Source organism: Dendrobates tinctorius, unplaced genomic scaffold (genome assembly GCF_039654945.1).
Source record: "Dendrobates tinctorius isolate UK_male_01 unplaced genomic scaffold, ASM3965494v1 ptg000022l, whole genome shotgun sequence".
In the NCBI taxonomy this organism is placed as follows: domain Eukaryota; kingdom Metazoa; phylum Chordata; class Amphibia; order Anura; family Dendrobatidae; genus Dendrobates; species Dendrobates tinctorius.
In genome coordinates this window covers 22,709,440-22,731,395 of record NW_027361690.1, presented here as the reverse complement: position 1 = coordinate 22,731,395, position 21,956 = coordinate 22,709,440, and the positions used below count along the sequence as shown (strand labels likewise).

The following is a 21,956-nucleotide window of genomic DNA, read 5'->3' as shown; positions in this document are numbered from 1 at the left end:
CTAATATTTACCTAATTTTATGACTTTAAAAAACACATTTATAAAATTGGCCTTATAAAGGGAATCTGTCACCTATTTTTTCGTATATAAGCTGCAGCCACCGCCATCAGGGGCTTATCTACAGCATTCTGTAATGCTGTAGACAAGCCCCCGATGTAACCTGAAAGATAAGAAAAGCGCGTTATGTTATTTTCACCAAGGGGCGGTCCGGTCCGATGGGCGTTGCGGTCCGGTTCGGCGCCTCCCATCTTCATACGATGCTATTCTCTTCCTTGCTGCCTGTCGCAGCTCCTGCGCAGGTGTACTTATATACCCTGTTGAGGGCAGAGCATAGTACTGCAGTGCGCAGGCACCTGGAAAGGTCAGAGAGGTCCGGCGCCTGCACACTGCAGCTACTTTACTCTGCCCTCAACAGGACAGATAAAGTACGCCTACACAGGAGCCACGACAGGCAGCAAGTAGGAGGACATCATCGCATGAAGATGGGAGGCGCCGAACCAGACCACAACACCCATCGGACCGGACCACCCCCCCGGTGAGTATAATCTAACTTGCTTTTCTTGTCTTTCAGGTTACATCGGGGGCTTATCTACAGCATTATAGAATGCTGTAGATAAGCCCCTGATGGCGGTGGCTGCAGCTTATATACGAAAAAATAGGTGACAGATTCCCTTTAATTTTATGTAGTACTAGCTGAAGAGCCCGGCGTTGCCTGGGCCTAGTAACCAACTGTGGTTCGTTATAACAAATAATGATTATATTGCACATAAAACCGTGCATCTAATCCTATCCTGTGTGATACTGACTGCTGAGACGTGTATCTAATCCTATTCTGTGTGATACTGTCTGCTGAGCCGTGTATCTAATCCTATTCTGTGTGATACTGTCTGCTGAGCCGTGTATCTAATCCTATTCTGTGTGATACTGTGTGCTGACCTGTGTATCTAATACTATTCTGTGTGATACTGTGTGCTGACCTGTGTATCTAATCCTATTCTGTGTGATACTGACTGCTGAGCTGTGTATCTAATCCTATCCTGTGGGATACTGCCTGCTGAGCCATGTGTCTAATCCTCTCCTGTGTGATACTGACTGCTGAGCCGTGTATCTAATCCTCTCCTGTGTGATACTGACTGCTGAGCCGTGTATCTAATCCTATTCTGTGTGATACTGACTGCTGAGCCGTGTATCTAATCCCATCCTGTGTGATACTGACTGCTGAGCCGTGTATCTAATCCCATGCTGTGTGATACTGGGCTCCCCCTGCAGTCTGTGTCAGAGGGTGGTCTGTGTTGGCACAGTAATAAATTGTGTTATTTCCAGATTTACAGAAGGAGGATTACACCATAGAAATGATAAGAATAATAGGCCTCAGTTACCACAACTGTCTACAAAGAAAACTGTTGCTGATAGCAACCAATCACAGCTCATTTTTCATCTTTTAAACACCTCTGGGACAGCGTGGCGAGTTTTGAGTGGCGACTTCTGTGTTTTGACTTTTATGTGGCGAGGTTGGTGTCTGTGTGGTGAAATGTGTGCTGAGGGTGGTATATGCGTTGAAGCACGTGGTAGTGTGTGGCGCATTTTGTGTGTGGTGAGTATCCCGTGTCAGGGCCCCACCTTAACAACTGTACGGTATATACTCTGGGCGCCATCGCTCTCATTCTTTCAGTCCCCCTTGTTCACATCTGGCAGCTGTCAATTTTCCTCCAACACTTTTTTCCTTTCACTTTTTCCCCATTATGTAGATAGGGGCAAAATTGTTTGGTGAATTGGAACGCGCGGGGTTAAAATTTCACCTCACAACATAGCCTATGACGCTCTCGGGGTCCAGACGTGTGACTGTGCAAAATGTTGTGGCTGTAGCTGCGACGGTGCGGATGCCAATCCCGGACATACATACACACCCACATCCACATTGAGCTTTATATATTAGATAGTTAATGCTGGTGATTGTTTCTTATGGAGGCAGTGAACAGATTTGAGGACGGAGGGCTCTGTTCATTCCGGTATCGCCTTTGTATTTATGGAGCACTGACAAATGATTCCCAACCATTGCCATCAGCTTATAATCGGGTCCATCAGGTTTCTGGTGTGCTTATGGTGGGCCGTGCAGACTGTTGTTCTTGCCTACAAAAATATTGGAACACTGATAAAACAGAGCCCAGAACAAGTGTGAACAGAACCTAGTCTGGTGATCGGGTTCAGTTTTCTGCCAAACTAAACCGCAGTATCTAAATAAATATACAGCATTACTGTAACCCAGCTCTTTATATGTGTTTTCATAGCTGTGCAAGCATTAGCCCTGTTCCTCTTGAGGTGTAGTTTAGTATTACCAGATTTCACAAAATTAATTGCATACTGCATTAATTAGACTTTTTGCTAGACCTCCTTTACTTTATAAATCGATGGCAGAAGGGATATATAACCCCAAAATTAAAAAGCGCAATCTAAAAGAAGGGACAATCTAATTGAAAGCAATTCTGTTGCCAGATTTATTACTACACACTGCATGTATTATTAAATATAGCTTACGCTGTTGAAGCTGGTATATTTACTTTAAAAATCTATGTTAGGCTAGGTTCACACATATAAGTGAACTGACTCTGGGTTTCTGTGAGGAACCCACAAAAAGTGTTCCAACGAAAACCCTGGTGGAGCCAAACCCTATTATTGAGGCAGACAGAATCACTTTGGACACTGTCTGCCCTCCAATTTGTATATACAGAAGCAAAAAGCTTTGGAGAAACAATGTCCAAATTAGTAATAAAAAAAAAAAGTAAAAATTTATTAAATGTAAATTTTACAATAGTAATTTCAATTACAGAAAGTCAAGAGACAAAAAACAAAAGATCAGGTAGAGATTAGATGCGGTGTCCATACCATGGAAAGCAATCTTTACATAAAGTGCAAAATAACAAGGGGTAAAGCTTGGACTCAAAGCAACCATATTGCTATGTATGAAATTTAAAAGTGTCAGTGCACATCATACATAAAAGTCTAATAGTCCCGTAATTCTCGTGCTTACCCATGCTATGCTGTAAAGGACACACGCTGCACTGCCCCAACATGCGTTTCACGTGTCAGATGGACAACACCCCGAAACACATATCTTCAGACTGAGATTCCTACTTGACTTTTATCCTAAGTCATGGCAAGGCTTGTTAAAGGGTTAATATTGACTTTTTTTACTTTTAGGATTGCTACTACAGCACTTTATTTCACAGTACAAATGCCCCAGTGAAACAAACTCAGTGATCGGGTTTTTTCACCTTTATCGATCTGTATTACTGAGTAACCTGTGGTTAGTGCACAATTGTTCCCTATACTCACCTATACCTCCCTATTGCATCTGTAGAATTGGTATGGTGATGGTTGAGGGTAAGTGAGGGATGGCAGGGACACGCGATTGGGGTAAGAGGAGGGTGACTCGGCCGAGGCTCACTTTCTCCCCTGCTCTGCCTGAAACATGAACTATACTTTTGTGCTTCCTATCTGTTCTTTTGAGCATTTCTGTTATTTTTGAGTGGCTATTTTTGGGCTCTAAAAAGGGGGGCAATCCCCATTATCTGGTTGGTACCATTATAAGGACACCCCTATGAGTGGGGATGTCATTTTTTGCACAAGAAGGTGCCAACTTCCACTGCCAGGAAAGGTGTACTAGGGGTTAATAGGGCCTTTAGGGCTTTTTGTTTTATGTCCACCAATTAGTTTGTTATTGGACTGGCTGGTTGCAGCCTGTGTTAAAATTGTCTGTGGTCTAATTTTAAAGCATTAATAAAAATGGTTTTTAGGTGTACTGCTTTATACAATGGACAGAAAGCCATTCTATGTTATTCTTCGGTGGCCTGGCCATTGAGGTCTGGGATTGGCGGCATCATTCGGGTGACCTGGGCTCCATGTAATGTAAAAAGCTATCAAGCGTCAGAGTCTTTGACTCACAGTTGCAAGTCCACTTAGACTACAGCAAAAAGCTCTGAATCCACATATCCACAAAAATGCAACATTTCTCTTTTAGGTTCTCTTTTTGCAATCTAACCTAATGTTTCAGCTAATGGAACAAATGAGTAAGAATATACAAACTGCACATCCTTCTAGGTAAAAGGAGTAGTGGTTTTACGCGGCAACATCCACAGGTTGTGGTGCAGCTGCTGCATCCCTCTTGGGTTTACTGAGCGCACAGCGAGTCTTCTAAGGAGCGGCTAATTTTCCATAGCCCTGTAATGTGTCATGACATGTGATTGGTCTCAGGGTAACCACACGACTCTCAGAATTAGCCAGCTCTGTACATCCGTGTAAGAAAATGGTACTGAGGTGTCTAACCTTACTTGCATTTGATCATATGACTGCAGTGCTTACTATGTCTATTTATACCTGATATAAATCTATTCCTTGTGAGCGTCTTAGATAATACAGTATACCTGGCACCCCCAGTACTTATTTGTCAGGGATGCTAAATTTGCAAAGGGTCTGCCTAAGGCCAGGGTGACACTTGCAAGTGTAATGTGAGAAACTCGTGCCTCAATACCCGGCACTGCTGACAGCACTCGGGAGCGGAGTGTGCGGCTGCATGTATTTCTGTGCAGCTGAATGCTCCGATCTGAACCGCCGGTGGCAGTACTGGGTGTTGAGGTGAGAGACTTACGCGAGTTTCTCGCATTGCACTCAAAGCCATATATGCAAACCAATGCCGATGCCAAGGGAGAATGTCCCACTTGTGCTACCTAAGCCGTGATCCTAGCTAGCATCATGCAATGGCACATATTAGGTCTGATGATATAGAGAAATCTGGGCACACCGTTTGGGTATATGGGTGTACGGTACCATATGAACGGGACAAAATAATGCATTATTGCTGCTGGATGCATGGAACATCAGATGGCGAGGCATGCAGGCTGTTCTTTGCATAAATGATATTAAAGTGCATGTAATTCTATAGATGTAAGAGACCCACCTAAATGTATAGAAAAATAAAGCAAGTAGAGTTGAGCGACTTCGGTCGGATCGGGTTTCGTGAAACCCGAATGAAACAAAATTTGAGTCGGATGAAACTGGTCCGACTAGGGCAAAAAACGTTGGCGTTTCGTCCGAAACCCGACCCCAATGCAAGTCAATGGGGAATAAAAGTCGGCATTCACGAAACCCGATCTGACCAAAGTCACTCAACTCTAAAAGCAAGCAGAAGACTCGCTGACTCTTTCCAAAGCAGGTAAGGCTAGTTTCACACTAGCGTTTATAAGCGCAGCGACGGCCTGCGCACGGCCGCCGCTAAGCCCCGCCCCCTGCCGCGCCTCCGCCGGTAGCTCCGCCCACGGCGCATGACGCTGCATGCGCCCCCCTATCTTTATCACAGGGGGCGCAGGCCGTGCGCAGTATGCGTTTGGCGGCGCATGCGCCTTTTTGACGGTGCGCCGACGCAACCAAACTGCAGCAGCTTGCCGCCAAACGCGTACTGCGCACGGCCTTGCCCCCAGTGATAAAGATAGGGGGCGCATGCAGCGACATGTGCTGGTGGGCGGAGCAACCGGCGGAGGGGCGGGGCTTAGCGGCGGCCGTGCGCAGGCCGTCGCTGCGCTCATAAACACTAGTGTGAAACTAGCCTAACTTGTAAAAAGTGCATCACAAATTGTGACAATTCTCAGTATAAAGTCTCGTGTAATTGTTCTGAAAAGGCTGGAACGCTGCACCAGGAATGATATGGAGAGCAGCCCATAGCACATAATGCAGGCCTTAGGCTATGTGCACACGTGGCGGATTCTGCTGCGGATCCGCAGCGGTTTTGGCTCCGCAGCAGATTTAGCTGCGTTGTACAGTACCATTGTTTTCAATGGTAAAATGTAAAATGTTGTGCACATGCTGCGGATTTTTCCGCGGGTTCAGATCCGCAGCATGTCAATTCTTTGTGCGGATTCCGCAGCGGTTTCACACCTTCTCCATTATAGAGGTGTGAAACTGCACGGCTAAACCACAGGCTAATCCGCAGGTAAACTGCAGGTCTTTTGACCTGCAGATTTTTCCAAATCCGTGCGGAAAAATCCGCAGCACCTTTCACTACGTGTGCACATAGCCTTAGACACTGATCACATGTAAAAATCGCCTGGTTTTGCCATTGTTTTCCAAGATTGAGCCAAAACTGCCACTTTTTTGCTGCAATTTTGGAAAATCCCAGCAGAAACCACATCTATGGCAGCAAAGTTGTGTGCAACCCATGACCAAATACAAGTTTGGATCTTTTGCATCTATCGCAGTAGGTCATGGATAACAGCGCTGTCAGTAGAGGCGATGCTTCGCTGCCATCTTCATGTCCTGCACACGTCGACGTGTAACTCTAGTAATAGCTGCGTTCACACTGTACATTTTTCCTATGATGATTTAGCATTTTTGAATTCAGGGAAAAAATAGCAGCTGAGTTTACCATTTTAGCTAATTAGTTTATATACCAGACAGTAATGTGGTCTTGGTGGTACAATAATTAGTATTGCAGTCACTGTAATAAAAATTGTATAATTTTAATAATTTATTGTGGTATTACTATGAATTATAATGATTGTTCAGTCACACATAAATTATAGAAAAAAATTAAATATCTTTCTTCGTACAGCTCATTTGCCAGTTTTCATAAATTCCAGATTTCCATTTTTAGGTTATACATTTTTAATAGACATCTTTGCATAGAATCATAATCACCGCATCCTCATGCTACAGCCATTTCTGGGCACTTTTCTGTGGTTTATGAGCGCCACCTACAGGATATTGTGTGGTTTAACATTTTCCAGCAGAATTGGCTTACCGTATATAAAATATAAACGTAAGATCGGGGTCACACTTGCAACTGCAGTGTGAGAAACTTGCGCGAGTCTCTCGCCTCAATACCCAACACTGCCGCCGGCACTCGGTACCAGAGTGTGTGGCTGCATGTAGTTCTATGCAGCTGAGCGCTCCGGTCCCGAGTGCCGGCGACAGTGTCGGGTATTGAGGCGAGAGACTGGCGCAAGTTTCTTGCATTGTAGTTTGCAAGTGTGACCCGATCTAACTTTAAAGTCTATCTCTAGACATGTGAACAAAAGCTGACTTCAGCTTGGTTCAGACTTTTGCATGGAAAAAAAAACAGTCAGACCATAAACCTGATAAACCCACTCCCCTGATGAAATGTTTAGAAGAAACGCGTTGGAGGATTTCTTGAGTATGTTACTCCCTTAAGCAACCGACCAACCTTTGCATGGATATAGCGAGACTCTGGCCATATGTAACCTTGTAATTTCCATAGTGATCATGTCTATGATCTCACTTTTGCTTTGAACATTACATTAGATGATGTGGTGAGCTTTGTCTACCACCATTTCACCTCTTGGGTTTGGAGGTATATGTTGACTACTTTATAATAATTTTTTGCTGTATTTATATGGGTTATCCCCACATTATTTTAATAGCTGGTTTATCATGTACGTCTGTCTTTAACCATGTAATATACAGGATGGCCCATTTATATGGATACACCTGGGTGGGCCATTTATAAAGTTGCATCCAAAATGGCCCACTTCAAAATGGCCACCATGGTCACCACCCATCTTGAAAAGTTTTCCCCCTCCCATATACTAATGTGCCACAAACAGGAAGTTGATATCACCAACATTCCCATTTTATTTAGGTGTATCCATACACATGGCCCACCCTGTATAATCCAGATGGTCTAGACGGGTGCTGTGGACTGAGTGAGCCATTATCGTCCTTTTTGTACTTTAAATGGTCACATATCGGGACCGGACTATTGAAAAATTTAGATGGAGCAAATCACAACTCACCTTTGTGATCTAAGACCACCCAGTAATCTTTTACCCTGGTCAGAGTAACCAGTACATATTGAGAGGGGGCGATTAATCTTTAGTTACCTGTGAGGCTGTAGGACATTGTTCCTTCTTGGTATATGGATGGCCTGGTGCATCATCTTTAAGGGTGAAATATTAGTGATGGTGACCATATCAATGCTTTATTGACCACTCGCATTGTTTCCCTCCACCCCTGATTCAAGTACCGTACCCCATCTCTGCTTGCTTTCAAAGGATAAGAGTATGGGTATTGTCTATTGGTAATGGGAAAGATTATTTTTGCTCTTTTATCATTAAATGAGCTATTAAGATACATTTTACTAACCCGATTTTGTGCCATACCTTTTATGCGATACATCAGTAGTCTCCGTACCCGACAGGACAACCTGACATCTTGGTTAAGGGTTTTGCCGCAGAAATAGAACAGAAATCATCGGCACACATCATGGGTTCTGGCAATCACCGGCACATTAGATTGGTAACGATCCTGCTTAAGATGACAAGCTCTGGTGACTTCAATCACATTTTTATTGTCAGCTTGATAAATGATTGCGCTGTGGCTTTTCAGAAAATATCTACGATGCAGTCATCTATTGATTCCTACAAGTCATTTCATGTTCCATTAACTTGCATCGTACTGGTTTTCCATATCATCGTATTGATAATAGATCGGATATTTATAGCTATATCGATATCGGAGAAGTGGAACCCCTGATGTAGGGGCTGTGGCACTCGGGTTGCTATTTAGGTGACTACGACAGGTTTGCAATGTCGGCATAGTTGCCGCTGTGTAGACAGCGTGCAGATAAAGCGCTGCTGCTTCATCAGCTTATTGATGAAGGTCCTGAGAATTAGACCTCCACTGGTTAGAAATGAGTGGCTTATCCTAAGCATCGGTTCTGATATTCCGAACATGGAAGACCCCTTTAATAGTATCTGATAAATCTATTGTGTCCCTGCGTTGTTGAAGAAAGAGTGGTTAGTATGGTTGTCTTTATAATACATTTTTTGCAGATGAAATATTAGGAAAATCGTAAATTGGAGATGAAAGCTGTTCTATAAAAGGGACAAATGTGTAAAAGCAAGAAACCAGACTTTCTCCTGATCTAACCAGCTTCTTCATGTGTTTCCAGAACAATGGCATCAAGACGTCCAAGTACAATATCCTCTCATTCTTGCCTATCAATTTATTTGAGCAGTTCCAGCGGGTTGCCAATGCATATTTTCTTTTCCTCCTCATATTACAGGTACGTGAAGCCAATCTCCTTTTTAGACTCCTTGTGATTTTTAGAGTAGTCCTCCCTCTATTGAACGCAGTTTAGCAGATCCTTAAGCTTGATCTACACTGCACAATTATTGTGGGAGAGTGTTCCCAGGATCGCTTGCTTTCTGATAGTCTTGCACTGTGAACAGACTGCGCGATCGAAAAAAATATTCGTTCGTTTGCTGAAATTAGCTTTAAGCTGGTACTAGATTGTGAACACAGCCCGATCTATTACCAATCGTTCTGTCAATATAGGAAAAGGTTTCTCCCTGTCTAAACAGGCTATTAACCAACCGCTGATCAGTAAATAAGTAGCTGGTCGGTGGACATTTAGCTCCATTTTCCAAAGTTTTACGGTTTTCTATAATCTTGTTTTTGGCAACCTCAATGTGATGATCAAAGGAAATGGAATAAAAACAGAAGCAAGCATACTGCAGGGTGAGGCTATCAGAACTTTTTTGACCCTGACTGATAGCATGATAAAAAGTTGGCACCGCCAACCACAAAATTTGATTTCTAAGGTTTTGAAGTGCTACATATGTGTAGACCATACGGCAAATTAAAAAATATGCATCGTGAGAGCTCATGCACACCCATGCATAAGCCATAAGTTTTTATCAATACAGAATATGCAAATGCATTAAAAAAACCACGTGGAAGCCCAAAAAAACATTCTCCGTATATAAGCAGCGGACCCGAAAGAGAATAACTTGTGTCCTGTCATGGTCACGTGTGTCTGGACGCAGATGATACCGCAAGGCGAACCCATAACACACGTGACCCTGGATACACCGCCTCCAGTGGGGCGCATTTAAATAATAAAAACGTGCAGGTGGATACACCGCCTCCACCTGGCGAATTTAGGTATTACACGTTATACATACAAATAATCAAATAATAAAGGGGGAACCTGGGAAACTTTAACAATGGTGGGCCCTGCAATAGGGAAAAGGGAATTGGAGACCTCCTGAGCTCCCCTGAGCCCCCCTGAGCCAGTGTCCCTGCACGCCTCACATTCCCTATGCCGGTTTCGCACCGGGCGCCGCACGCGTACCTCAACGCCCTTGCTCACCCTGACCCTAAACCCTCACTAGGGAATGGGTCGGTGCGGAGACTAATCCCACCACTGCACTAATAACACACATGAGGAAAGAGACAATACAGGGGAAACACCACTTAGCTTTGCTCTGTTGCGTGCGCTCCTAGCAACAGAGCCCTCCACCTGAGTGCATCTTCTCCTCCACCTGGATCCATCACCATAACAGGATCCTTCACCTTAGTGCAGCCTTGGAGCGGAGTCCAACACCAGTTGCAGCTGCTTAGAACCAGAGTCCCAAGGATGAGTTCAGCTGCTGACACGAAGTCGAGTATGCTTGAGTCCAGCTCAGCGGCCAAGTCCCACATGATGAGTGCCACTCTCCATAGTCGCCACTCCACCAGCCCATGCAGACACTTCCCGCTGACACCATCACTGCGACTCCACCACGCCATGCCAGCCCTTCGTCCAGACACCATAGCTGAAACACATCCCCCCTGGCTAAGCTGCGCAGGACTCCTCACCAGCTCCATCCTTCATCCAGGCTCTCCAAAAACAGAGTGAACACAAACTCACAATATCACAGGCAGTGAGTGAACCCCCTGAGCACACCTTTATAGGGTGTCACACCTGATCCATAATTAAGTGCAAAAAACCCTAAAGTGCAATACCACTCACCACCACCGGGGACAGTCAAGACACCTTGGAACTTTCCAAAGTAAAAAAAAGTTCACTTTGTGCTTTTAATACCGCCAGATCCAACACTGGATCATGACAGTACCCCCTCCTTAATGAGGGGCCTCTGGACCCTCAAGACCACCCCTCATTAGGAAAACACCTACAGCGGGGACGCCCAGACCCTGAGTTCACCCCACCATTCCCTGACACTTCAGGTTTATGACAAACGCACCGCTGGTATTGACAATAAAGTTCATTTTGGAGGCACCACTCATCTCCACAGTGCCGACCTGGGGAACGAGTTTATGTATGTGTATGTTTGTTTGTTATGAGCTGATCAGGCTCCACAACACACTTCCACAAGATGTTTTTTGGTGGCACACATACACGCTCGTTCACACACAGGTCCGGACCTGAACGTTTATTACACACATTAGTTTGTCAAAAAATTGGTGAACTCATTCAGGACCTGATCACAGAGGCGTCCCCCTGTGTCACCACACTCACACCCCCGCTATTCACCAAGGGACACCACCCTCCAACCCTTTCACCATGAGGACTGCGCCTCCTAGGGTTGGTTAATGGCGAGGGTTGAGATTTGTCCCTACTCCCCCGCAGCACACCTGCTGCACACACCAGGAGGAGAAGGGGACCGGGAAATGGAGGAAATATACACTCGCTGGTCGCCTCCACACGACCAGGAGGGCGGCTTCTTCGATGGTATGAAGATTTGGCGTAAACCCCGCGGACTATCACACCAGTCAGCTCACCACAGGGGCGTACCCCTTCAACCGGGGAATACCAGGCAGCTCCGTGGGGCACCATTCCTCCCACCTGCCTGTGTGCGCCCGCCTGCATGAACCAGTCCTGCTCCCCAGCAGCAACTCTAGGGGGTTTTAGTACCAGACCGCAGCCGCCATATTTTTTTTTTTTTTTTTTTCCTCTGGTTATCTGAGCAGAGGCCCCAGACCGTGATAACTGCTGCTGCAGCGGCTCTAAACACCTTGCCGCTCCCCACTCACATCAGTGAGGCCCGGCAGCAATTACTCAGTTGTCTCCACATGGCCAAAGCTCACCAGAGAAAAAAAAAAACTGTAGGGCCTGTGATAATGTCATGGTCACGTGTGTCTGGACGCAGATGATACCGCAAGGCGAACCCATAACACACGTGACCCTGGATACACCGCCTCCAGTGGGGCGCATTTAAATAATAAAAACGTGCAGGTGGATACGCCGCCTCCACCTGGCGAATTTAGGTATTACACGTTATACATACAAATAATCAAATAATAAAGGGGGAACCTGGGAAACTTTAACAATGGTGGGCCCTGCAATAGGGAAAAGGGAATTGGAGACCTCCTGAGCTCCCCTGAGCCAGTGTCCCTGCACTCCTAACATTCCCTATGCCGGTTTCGCACCGGGCGCCGCACGCGTACCTCAACGCCCTTGCTCACCCTGACCCTAAACCCTCACTAGGGAATGGGTCGGTGCGGAGACTAATCCCACCACTGTACTAATAACACACATGAGGAAAGAGACAATACAGGGGAAACACCACTTAGCTTTGCTCTGTTGCGTGCGCTCCTAGCAACAGAGCCCTCCACCTGAGTGCATCTTCTCCTCCACCTGGATCCATCACCATAACAGGATCCTTCACCTTAGTGCAGCCTTGGAGCGGAGTCCAACACCAGTTGCAGCTGCTTAGAACCAGAGTTCCAAGGATGAGTTCAGCTGCTGACACGAAGTCGAGCATGCTTGAGTCCAGCTCAGCGGCCAAGTCCCACATGATGAGTGCCACTCTCCATAGTCGCCACTCCACCAGCCCATGCAGACACTTCCCGCTGACACCATCACTGCGACTCCACCACGCCATGCCAGCCCTTCGTCCAGACACCATAGCTGAAACACATCCCCCCTGGCTAAGCTGCGCAGGACTCCTCACCAGCTCCATCCTTCATCCAGGCTCTCCAAAAACAGAGTGAACACAAACTCACAATATCACAGGCAGTGAGTGAACCCCCTGAGCACACCTTTATAGGGTGTCACACCTGATCCATAATTAAGTGCAAAAAACCCTAAAGTGCAATACCACTCACCACCACCGGGGACAGTCAAGACACCTTGGAACTTTCCAAAGTAAAAAAAGTTCACTTTGTGCTTTTAATACCGCCAGATCCAACACTGGATCATGACATGTCCCTGCTGCAGTACACAACCCACAAAATGTGCCGTATCGTGCCAAAAATAGTGAAGTATTGTGCCACTGTCCAAGTGCAGTTATTAAGTATCACGATAGTGAAGATTCATGTAAGCGACTGCAGGCCCACATCATACCAATCCTAAGTAGATCACGGTCTAAGTAGGAGGACGAGAATATGATAGTAGATGAGATGATGAGAGTAGGAGCACATCAAGAAGTCAATACTGTAGACAGAATATTCCTGTTCACAGATCTGACAGCCCCCGATGCGGACCATCCGCCTACGGCATTCTATACTTCCATTCCCAAAACAGGATTCACACCAGCGTTATGAATTCGATTATTCTAAGTGGCTTATATGATATTGATAATATATGTTCATGCTGTATTAAAATAATGTTGGTTCCTCCACTAGCATGATAATGTGTTTCTTCTTGCAGCTGATCCCTGAAATCTCTTCCTTGTCATGGTTTACCACCATCGTGCCTTTAGTTCTTGTATTGACCATCACTGCCGTGAAAGATGCCACTGATGACTTTGTAAGTGTGTTTTGTGAACTGTCAATTTAAACATGAATTATGGATCTTCTTTTCTTGTGTTTTTCTATTATTGACATAATTCACATCAGGTTTTTAAAAATGTTAGCTTTTTTGTTTTTCCCGAGAAAGTACCTTACGTATAGGAACAGGGCGTAACATTTAAAGGGAACCTGTCATGTCCCCAAACGCTATTGACCTACAGATCTAGAGTTAATATGCAGAATAATAGCAGTCTACAGGCTGTCCAGCCACCATATTGAAAGCCCGGCTACTGGATGGAAGTTATTTTTATGGCTCCCAGCAGCCTCCGGCTGTCAGTCATCGTGGCATGCCCAGTCAGTCACACGTCGCTCAGTATACAATGAGCAGCAGCTGTTAGCGCACCCTGGCAAATTGACTGACAGCCAAATCTGCCACATATCTGTGTAGAGAGCGTTGTCAGTCAATGTGCCAAGGCGTACTTACAGCCACCTCTCATTGTGTACTTAGCCGTGACTGAAGCCATGGTGACACTATGTTCGAGGTGTTGTGTACAAAGGAAAATAGAAAAATTAAGTATGCTCATCAGGGTAGTAAATGTAAGGAGAGCGAAATGAAGCATGGACTCTTCCACCCTCCTTTATTGTGGTTTAGATGGTTGTGCAGATGACCCTTGACCTAATGCTGCAGTCACGAAGCCACTTCTTGGTATGATTCAGCACTGATGTTCTCATTTTCATGATTACACTTCTGGTTCGTTGCTTTTCCTATGATAAGTTACAAGAGTGCTGAGTGAAGAAAGCTGTTTGCTCATTTCAGTAGCCTCTTCTGTGGCACTGCTGATGCAGATCTGGGCTTACTGGACCAGACTCAATGGAGCTTTGCCCCTAGAAGTGCATTATTAAAGAGGCTTTCTAGTGAAAGCACGTTGTCACCTATACATAGCATTCAGTGGGTACGGAAAGTATTGAGACCCCTTTAAATGTTTGACTCTTTGTTTCATTGCAGCCATTTTGGTAAATTCAAAAAAAAGTTCATTTTCTTATTAATGTACACTCTGCATCCCATCTTGACTGAAAAAAACAGAAATATAGAAAATTTTGAAAATTTATTAAAAAAGAAAAACTGAAATATCACATGGTCATAAGTATTTGTTCAGACACTCATATTCAAGTGAAATGCTGTCCATTTCCTTGTGATCCTACTTTATTTGGTTCTACTCCTTCAATGGAGTCCTGCCTTGTTTAATTAAACTGATAGGACTTGATTTGGCACTCACCTGTCTATATAAGACCTCACAGTGCATGTCTGACCAAATGAGAATCATGAGGTCAAAGGAACTGGCCGAGATGCTCAGAGACAGAATTGTGGCAAGGCACAGATCTGGCCAAGGTTTCAAAATAATTTCTGCAGTACTCAAGGTTCCTGAGAGCACAGTGACCTTCTTAATCCTTAAATGGAAGAAGTTTGGGACCACCAGAAGTCTTCCTTGACGTGGCCGTCCAACTGAGCAATTGTGGCAGAAGAGCCTTGGTGAGAGAGGTAAAGAAGAACCCCAAGATCACTGTTGTTGAGCTCCACATATGCAGTACAAAGTCAACTATCTCACTGCAGCTCTCCACCATTCGGGCCTTTATGGCAGAGTGGCCCGACGGAAGCCTCTCCTCAGTGCTAGACATATGAAAGACCGCATAGAGTTTGCATAGAGTTTGCTAAAAAACGCATGAAGGTCTCCCAGACTATGAGAAATAAGATTCTCTGGTCTGATGAGTTGAAGATAGAACTTTTTGGTGATAATTCTAAGCGGTATGTGTGGAGAAAACCAGGCACTGCTCATCACCAGCCCAATGCAATCCCAACAGTGAAACACGGTGGTGGCAGCATCATGCTATGGTGGTGTTTTTCAGCTGCAGGGACAGGACCACTGGTTGCAATTGACGGAAACATGAATGCTGCCAAGTACAGAGATATCCTGGATAAAAACCTCTTCCAGAGTGCTCTGGACCTCAGACTTGGCCGAAGGTTCAACTTCCAATAAGACAATGACCCTAAGCACACAGCTAAAATAACAAAGGAGTGGCTTCAGAACAACTCTGCGACCATTCTTGACTGGCCCAGCCAGAGCCCTGAACTAAACCCAATTGAGCGTCTCTGGAGAGACCTGAAAATGGCTGTCCACCAATGTTCACCATCCAACCTGATGGAACTGGAGAGGATCTGCAAAGAAGAATGGCAGAGGATCTCCAAATCCAGGTGTGAAAAACTTGTTGCATCATTCCCAAGAAGACTCATGGCTGTACTAGCTCAAAAGGGTGCTTCTACTCAGTACTGAGCAAAGGGTCTGAATACTTATGACCATGTGATATTTCAGTTTTTCTTTTTAATAAATTTGCAAAAAATTCTACCTTTTTTTTTTTTTTTTCAATCAAAATGGGGTGCAGAGTGTACATTAATGAGAAAAAAATGAACTTTTTTGAATTTACCAAATGGTTGCAATGAAACAGAGTGAAAAATGTAAAGGGGTCTGAATACTTTCTGAACCCACTGTAAGTAACATATTAATTGGTGGGCGTACAACTGCTGGAGCCATCACCGATAAGCAGAGCAAGGAACTTTTATCCCCATTAGAATAGAGCATAGGTCAGGCATCCATTCTCTATGGGACAGATTCCCTTTAAAGGCTCACTATACCTAAAACTAGTTTCACGTTTGTGTACTATTGAAGCATATGATATAATTATGTAATATAACGAAGGTTTTGCCTTTTTTAATTATTAGTCATGGGTTTAGTCATCCTGTTGGTTTTCCAGTTCCTTAGAATAGATAATGATAAAAAGGGTCGTCCGATTCCTATAATGCCCTTTATAAATATCTATAAACCCCTTTTTTAATTTGCTTTATTTAAAAATTTCCTACTGATCTTTCTATACAGCTAATCACTTTGACTTTTTTTTTCTGAATTTTACTTCCTGTGACACTTCATTCGAGGGGAGTCTCAAATGGGATGTCACTGCAGAATGGTCTTTAACTCACTACCCAGAAGCTTTTATTACACCACCTCACCTATGAAACAGGTCATCAGGGGGCAGAGCTGCAGTCACTTACTGTAGAACTTTCAACACTGTCCTCTAATGACATCCCTAATCAATCGTTGTAAAGGTGTTGGAGTTAGGGAGAAGTGACTGTAGCGTCTTTCACCGCTGCCGCATTCCTTTAGTTCCCGCTGACCCGAATTGTCATTCCCCACATCCATATAGCTTCTGTTACCACCGCCTCGTTCATTGAAACAAGACGTTGTCAGGGGATGGTGATAGAAGTAGGGTGAGTGACAGCAGCAGCAAACTCTTTTAATGATTCGTTTCATGGCAGTGACAGAAACTGTAATGTTGCGCTGCTGACATTCCCACTGCCTTTATCACCCACAGCTGATGACGTGTCATTTCGGTGAACTAGGCGATGGGGACAGAAGCTATGTGGCAGTCGGAGCTGAAGTATTTGGATTGCAGGGACAAAAGAAGTGTGGTGATGGTGCAAGAAGCAACTGTCACTTCTCCCTGCCTTCATCACCACTAATGATTTAGGATGTCATCAGGGGATGGTAGTGAAAGTATATACCGCCCGCTGTTGATGTCCTGTTTTGGGGGAGGGGTGGTTGATAGTAGTTATGGGAAAGTGATTGCAGGGCCATCTTCCTGTGATGTACCATTTGAGACTCTGCTCAAATGAAACATCACACTAAGTAAAGGAAAACAAAGAAAAACATTTATAGGGATTAGCTGTATAGGGAGAATATTAGAACATTATAAGATAAAGGAAAGCACAAAAGTGGCTAGGTCCTAAAGATAGAACTTTATAAATGGTATATGTATTGGACAACCCCTTTAAAGCATTGATTCTCTGTATAAAATTGTGTATACAGAATGGAATGAATGATGAATACAACATATAGAGCTATAAGTTATGTTTGAATATACACAGAACGTTCAGTTTTTCTGTGTATGGTAAAATTACTCCAATCTCCCACTGGATGGCACCATATGCTCAATTTAGAGAGTATGGACAGGGGAACATATAAAATATTGACTCGTAACAAGTTTTTTTGGCCACATTTGTGTGTCACGACATCAGATTGGATGTGTCACAAGAATGTCTGAGTAAGAGAGGAAAACGCTTAAATTAGTTATGCAATGGGGATTATAAGTAAACTATATTTCAACTCTTAAATGTTGAAATATGCTTCTATTTGAAGAATAAAGTGAAATAGATCTTGCTACATTTATGTGTTAATTTCTACATAAATTCTGTGGCAGAAAGCTGTTCTTAATGCAGTGCTAAATGTTTTATCACGGACTATACTGTACTATGACTCTTGAATAGAAGCTGTCATTTACCACCTGAGATATAATCTCTTGTTGCTTTTCTCAACTTTCTTTCGCTTTCCATTGCTCAAAATAAAATAATTGACATACAAACTGAAGTCACTCCTGCCTATTCATTCTGTCCAGAACTGGGCCATCCAAAGACTGCTATCATGTGATACCTTAAGGCCCCTTCACACATAGCGACGCACCAGCGATAACGATCCGACCTGGCAAAGATCGCTGGTACGTCGTTACATGATCGCTAGATAGCTTTCAAACAGTCCAATCTCATCAACGACGCAAGACAGATCAGCGATTTGCATAACGACCTCGTTAGTCGTTGAGTACCTTTCACACAACTTAATTGTAACCTATTCAGACCTGTATCGCTGAGCTCTGCGTCGCTAACGACGTCGCTCGTCGTTTTTAAGCTTCAAACACAGCGATGAGTGCTGGTCAGCGGGACGCCAACGATGGATAAATGGACCTGCTCATTCTAGCTCGATCAGCGATAGCCAGCGGGGGGTCCGGTCGCCGCTACATTTCACACTTGGCGAGATCGCTAGCGATATCGCTGTTGCGTCACAATATCGGTGACGCTCGAGCGATATCGCTAGCAATCTCGCTATGTGTGAAACCCCCTTTACACAAAAATTTAGTGCTACTTACAGGGGCTGTCCACATAAAAAAATAAATAGATAAATAAAAATAATTATTTGATCCCTTGCTGATTTTGTAAGCTTGCCCACTGACAAAGGCATGAAACGTCTATAATTTTAAAGGTAGGTTAATTTTTAACATTGAGAGAATATCAACAATAAAATCCAGAAAATCAAATTGTATAAATTATTTATTTTACTCATTTATATAGTGGCATGAATTCCACAGCGCTTTACAGACATTATCATCGGTGTCTCCGATGGGGCTCACAATCTAGAATCCATATCAGTATATGTCTTTGGGATGTGGGAGGAAAACGAAGAACCCAGAGGAAACACAGGCAAACATGGGGAGAACATACAAACTCCTTGCAGATGTTGTCTCTGGTGGGAGACAACAACCCAGGACCCCAGCGCTGTAAGGCTCCAGTGCTAACCACTGAGCCACCGTGCCTCCCTGAATTATATAAGTTTATTTGCATTTTGCAGTGAGAAATACGTACTTGATCCCCTACCAACCATTAAGAGTTCTGGGTCCTACAGACCAGTTAAACACTCCTAATCAACTTGTTACCTGCATAAAAGACTGCTGTCTTACATAGTCACATTTATAATAGACTCCTGTCTCACCTCGTGAGGTATCGTTGATCATGAGGAAGGTGAGAGATCAGCCTAAAACTACACGGGGAGAACTTGTTAATGATCTCAAGGCAGCTGGGACCACAGTCACCAAGAAAACCATTGGTAACACATTACGCCGTAAAGGTTTAAAATTCTTCAGTGCACACAAGGTCCCCCTTCTCAAGAAGGCACATGTGCAGGCCCGTCTGAAGTTTGCCAATGAACACGTGGATGATTCTGTGAGTGCAAGAAGGTGCTGTGATCAGATGAGACAAAAATTGAGCTCTTTGGCATTATCTCAACTCGCTGTGTTTAGAGGAAGAGGAATGCTGCCTATGACCCAAAGAACACCGTCCCCATGGTCAAGCATGGAGGTGGAAACATGTTTTGGGGGTGTTTTTCTGCTAAGGGCACAGGACTACTTCACCTCATCAATGGGAGAATGGATGGAGCCATGTACCGTAAAATCCTAAGTGACAACCTCCTTCCTTCCACCAGAACATTAAAAATGGGTCGTGGCTGGGTCTTCCAGCAAGACAATGACCCAAAACATACAGCTAAGGCAAGAAAGGCGTGGCTCAAAAACAAGCACATTAAGGTTATGGAGTGGCCTAGCCAGTCTCCAGACCTTAATCCCATAGCAAACTTATGGAGGGAGTTGAAGGTATGAGCTGCTAAGCAACAGCCTCAAAATCTTAATGATTTATATATGATCTGCAAAGAGGAGTCGACCAAAATTCCTTCTGACATGTGTGCAAACCTCATCATCAACTACAAAAAACGTCTGACTGCTGTGCTTATAACAAGGGTTTTGCCACCAAGTATTAAGTCTTTTTTGCCAGAGGGATCAAATACTTATTTCTTACTGCAAAATACAAATTTATATAATATATACAATGTGATTTTCTGGATTTTATTTTTGATATTCTGTCTCTAAATGTTAAAATTAACCTACCCTTAAAACTATAGACTGCTCATTTCTTTGTCAGTGGGCAAACTTACAAAATCAGCAAGGGATCAAATAATTATTTCCTTCACTGTATAGCTACTCAGACTTGCTCTGCATTTCTTACATAGCAGCTGCTCCCCTTGCTGATTGACTGGTCGTTTGCTCTGGTACACCGTCGTACATGGCCACTGACCTGTCAATCATTCATGGGAGGGTGCTGCCCCATGTCCCTTCCAGACCCACTTCTAAAATGGGATTTCTCTGCCGGATCAGTGATTGGGGTCATAGAGGGATCAACAGACTTATCTTTATAAAGAGCTACACAATCTTATTAATAGTGGGGGGGTTATAGGTTTCCATTGAAATAAATATTTGATTGGATTTTTTCCAGTAAAACTATATATGAACCTGCTCAGCACGTCCTGCTCTGTTAATACTTCCTGCAGATCAGATTTCTGATTAACATGGCAGGTTCCCTTTAAGGTTATCAGATTTAGCATCCATGGTTTCTTGATTACTAAATAACGTGAAAAAAATGACAGTGTTTGCTTTGCAAATAACGTTTGTTTTACTTGAATCCTTTTTTGTTGAAAATTGACAGTTTCGCCATAAGACCGATAACCAAGTGAACAATCGTCAGTCGCAGGTTCTTCTTGGCGACAGGTAAGAGCTCTCATTCTTCTCAGGTTCTTCTCAGGTTCCCCTGATGTTTTGGACGTTTCTTTTTTTAATAATACTGTTTCTGTGCTGCAAAAGTTTTCTGATATTACATAATTGTTAACACAATCCCAGGCAATTTGTCAATCCATGTGTCAATTACTTAACAAGTGAATTGCCAAATTCAAATCCTAAAATCTGTTTCTGATGATAATCGCTTCCTAAGCCTTTTTATTTGAAGAATATAAAGTAATCCAACATCTTCTAATGAGTGACATATCGGATGCTAATCGCACTTTTACCTACGTTTGTTAGTATAATAACAGATGGGCAGTAGTCCACCTATTTATTTTATTACCTTCATATAGGTAACTGGAAAATGTCTTAAAAGGAACATGTTGGCGTATTCATGCCACCAGTACCACGTGAAGCGGGAATCCGATACCGGCATTATGGCAGCCATGGTCATATAGGGCTGAAAAGCTGCAGCCTTTCAGACAAAACATACATTGAAAGCCGGCCATGGACTATGAATCTCAGATGACTAGTATGAGGTCGGTCTTCGGCTGCTTCTCTCCGCCCAGATATTTTTGAATGACAGGTCTCTCCCTGTGTGTGTGCACAGGCGCAGAACTCTCAGTCGGGCTGGGAGAAGCCGCTGAACGGCCTTGGACTAGTTATTCACAATGCATAGCCCCTGCTGCTTTTTCAAAGTATTGTATGTTTTCTCTGAAACAAGTGATGAATAACCTAACAACAGCCTGTACTTTCCACTGATACCTTCACTGGCCGCACTGTTCTATACAGCAAGGAAAACTGACACATGCCAATTCAGAAGTTTCTATTTTATTATTAATCTTCAGCAGTTTGTTGCTCCTCATCCTCCAGGTTGCCACTGCACTCCTGATGATTGACAGACAAAGCAGCCTGGAAGATCGCTTAGTTCAGACCGGCAGTGCAGCCGTGCCGCTGATCTGAACGGAGTACGTATCCTATGAGCGGTGTGGCCAAGCTCTCAAGTGTACTGCATGCCAGCAGCATCCTGCTGGGTAACCGGCCAATATGAGACCAAAGGGTGGCTGATAACCTAGGTCATGAGCTGTAAACAATAAAACAAAAAAATTCCTCCATTCTTGGGAATGGAAAGGATTTTTAATAACCTTTAAATTGCAAAGTTACGTTTATTT

At 43.9% G+C, this 21,956-nt stretch overlaps 1 protein-coding gene across 3 annotated transcripts in view; it reads left to right on the top strand.

Annotated features, from left to right (window-relative positions):
• The window catches only part of ATP8B4 (ATPase phospholipid transporting 8B4 (putative)), a 355,883-nt gene that overhangs the window by 72,543 nt on the left and 261,384 nt on the right, over positions 1–21,956 (top strand). For 2 of the 3 annotated variants that reach the window (XM_073568472.1, XM_073568473.1), the window contains exons 5-7: positions 8,960–9,073; positions 13,445–13,543; positions 20,714–20,775. The exons of the other annotated variant lie outside the window; for it this stretch is intronic. In XM_073568472.1, coding sequence (XP_073424573.1) covers positions 8,960–9,073; positions 13,445–13,543; positions 20,714–20,775 — 275 coding nt within the window. The remainder of the gene's footprint in view (positions 1–8,959; positions 9,074–13,444; positions 13,544–20,713; positions 20,776–21,956) is intronic. 3 annotated transcript variants of the gene reach the window in all.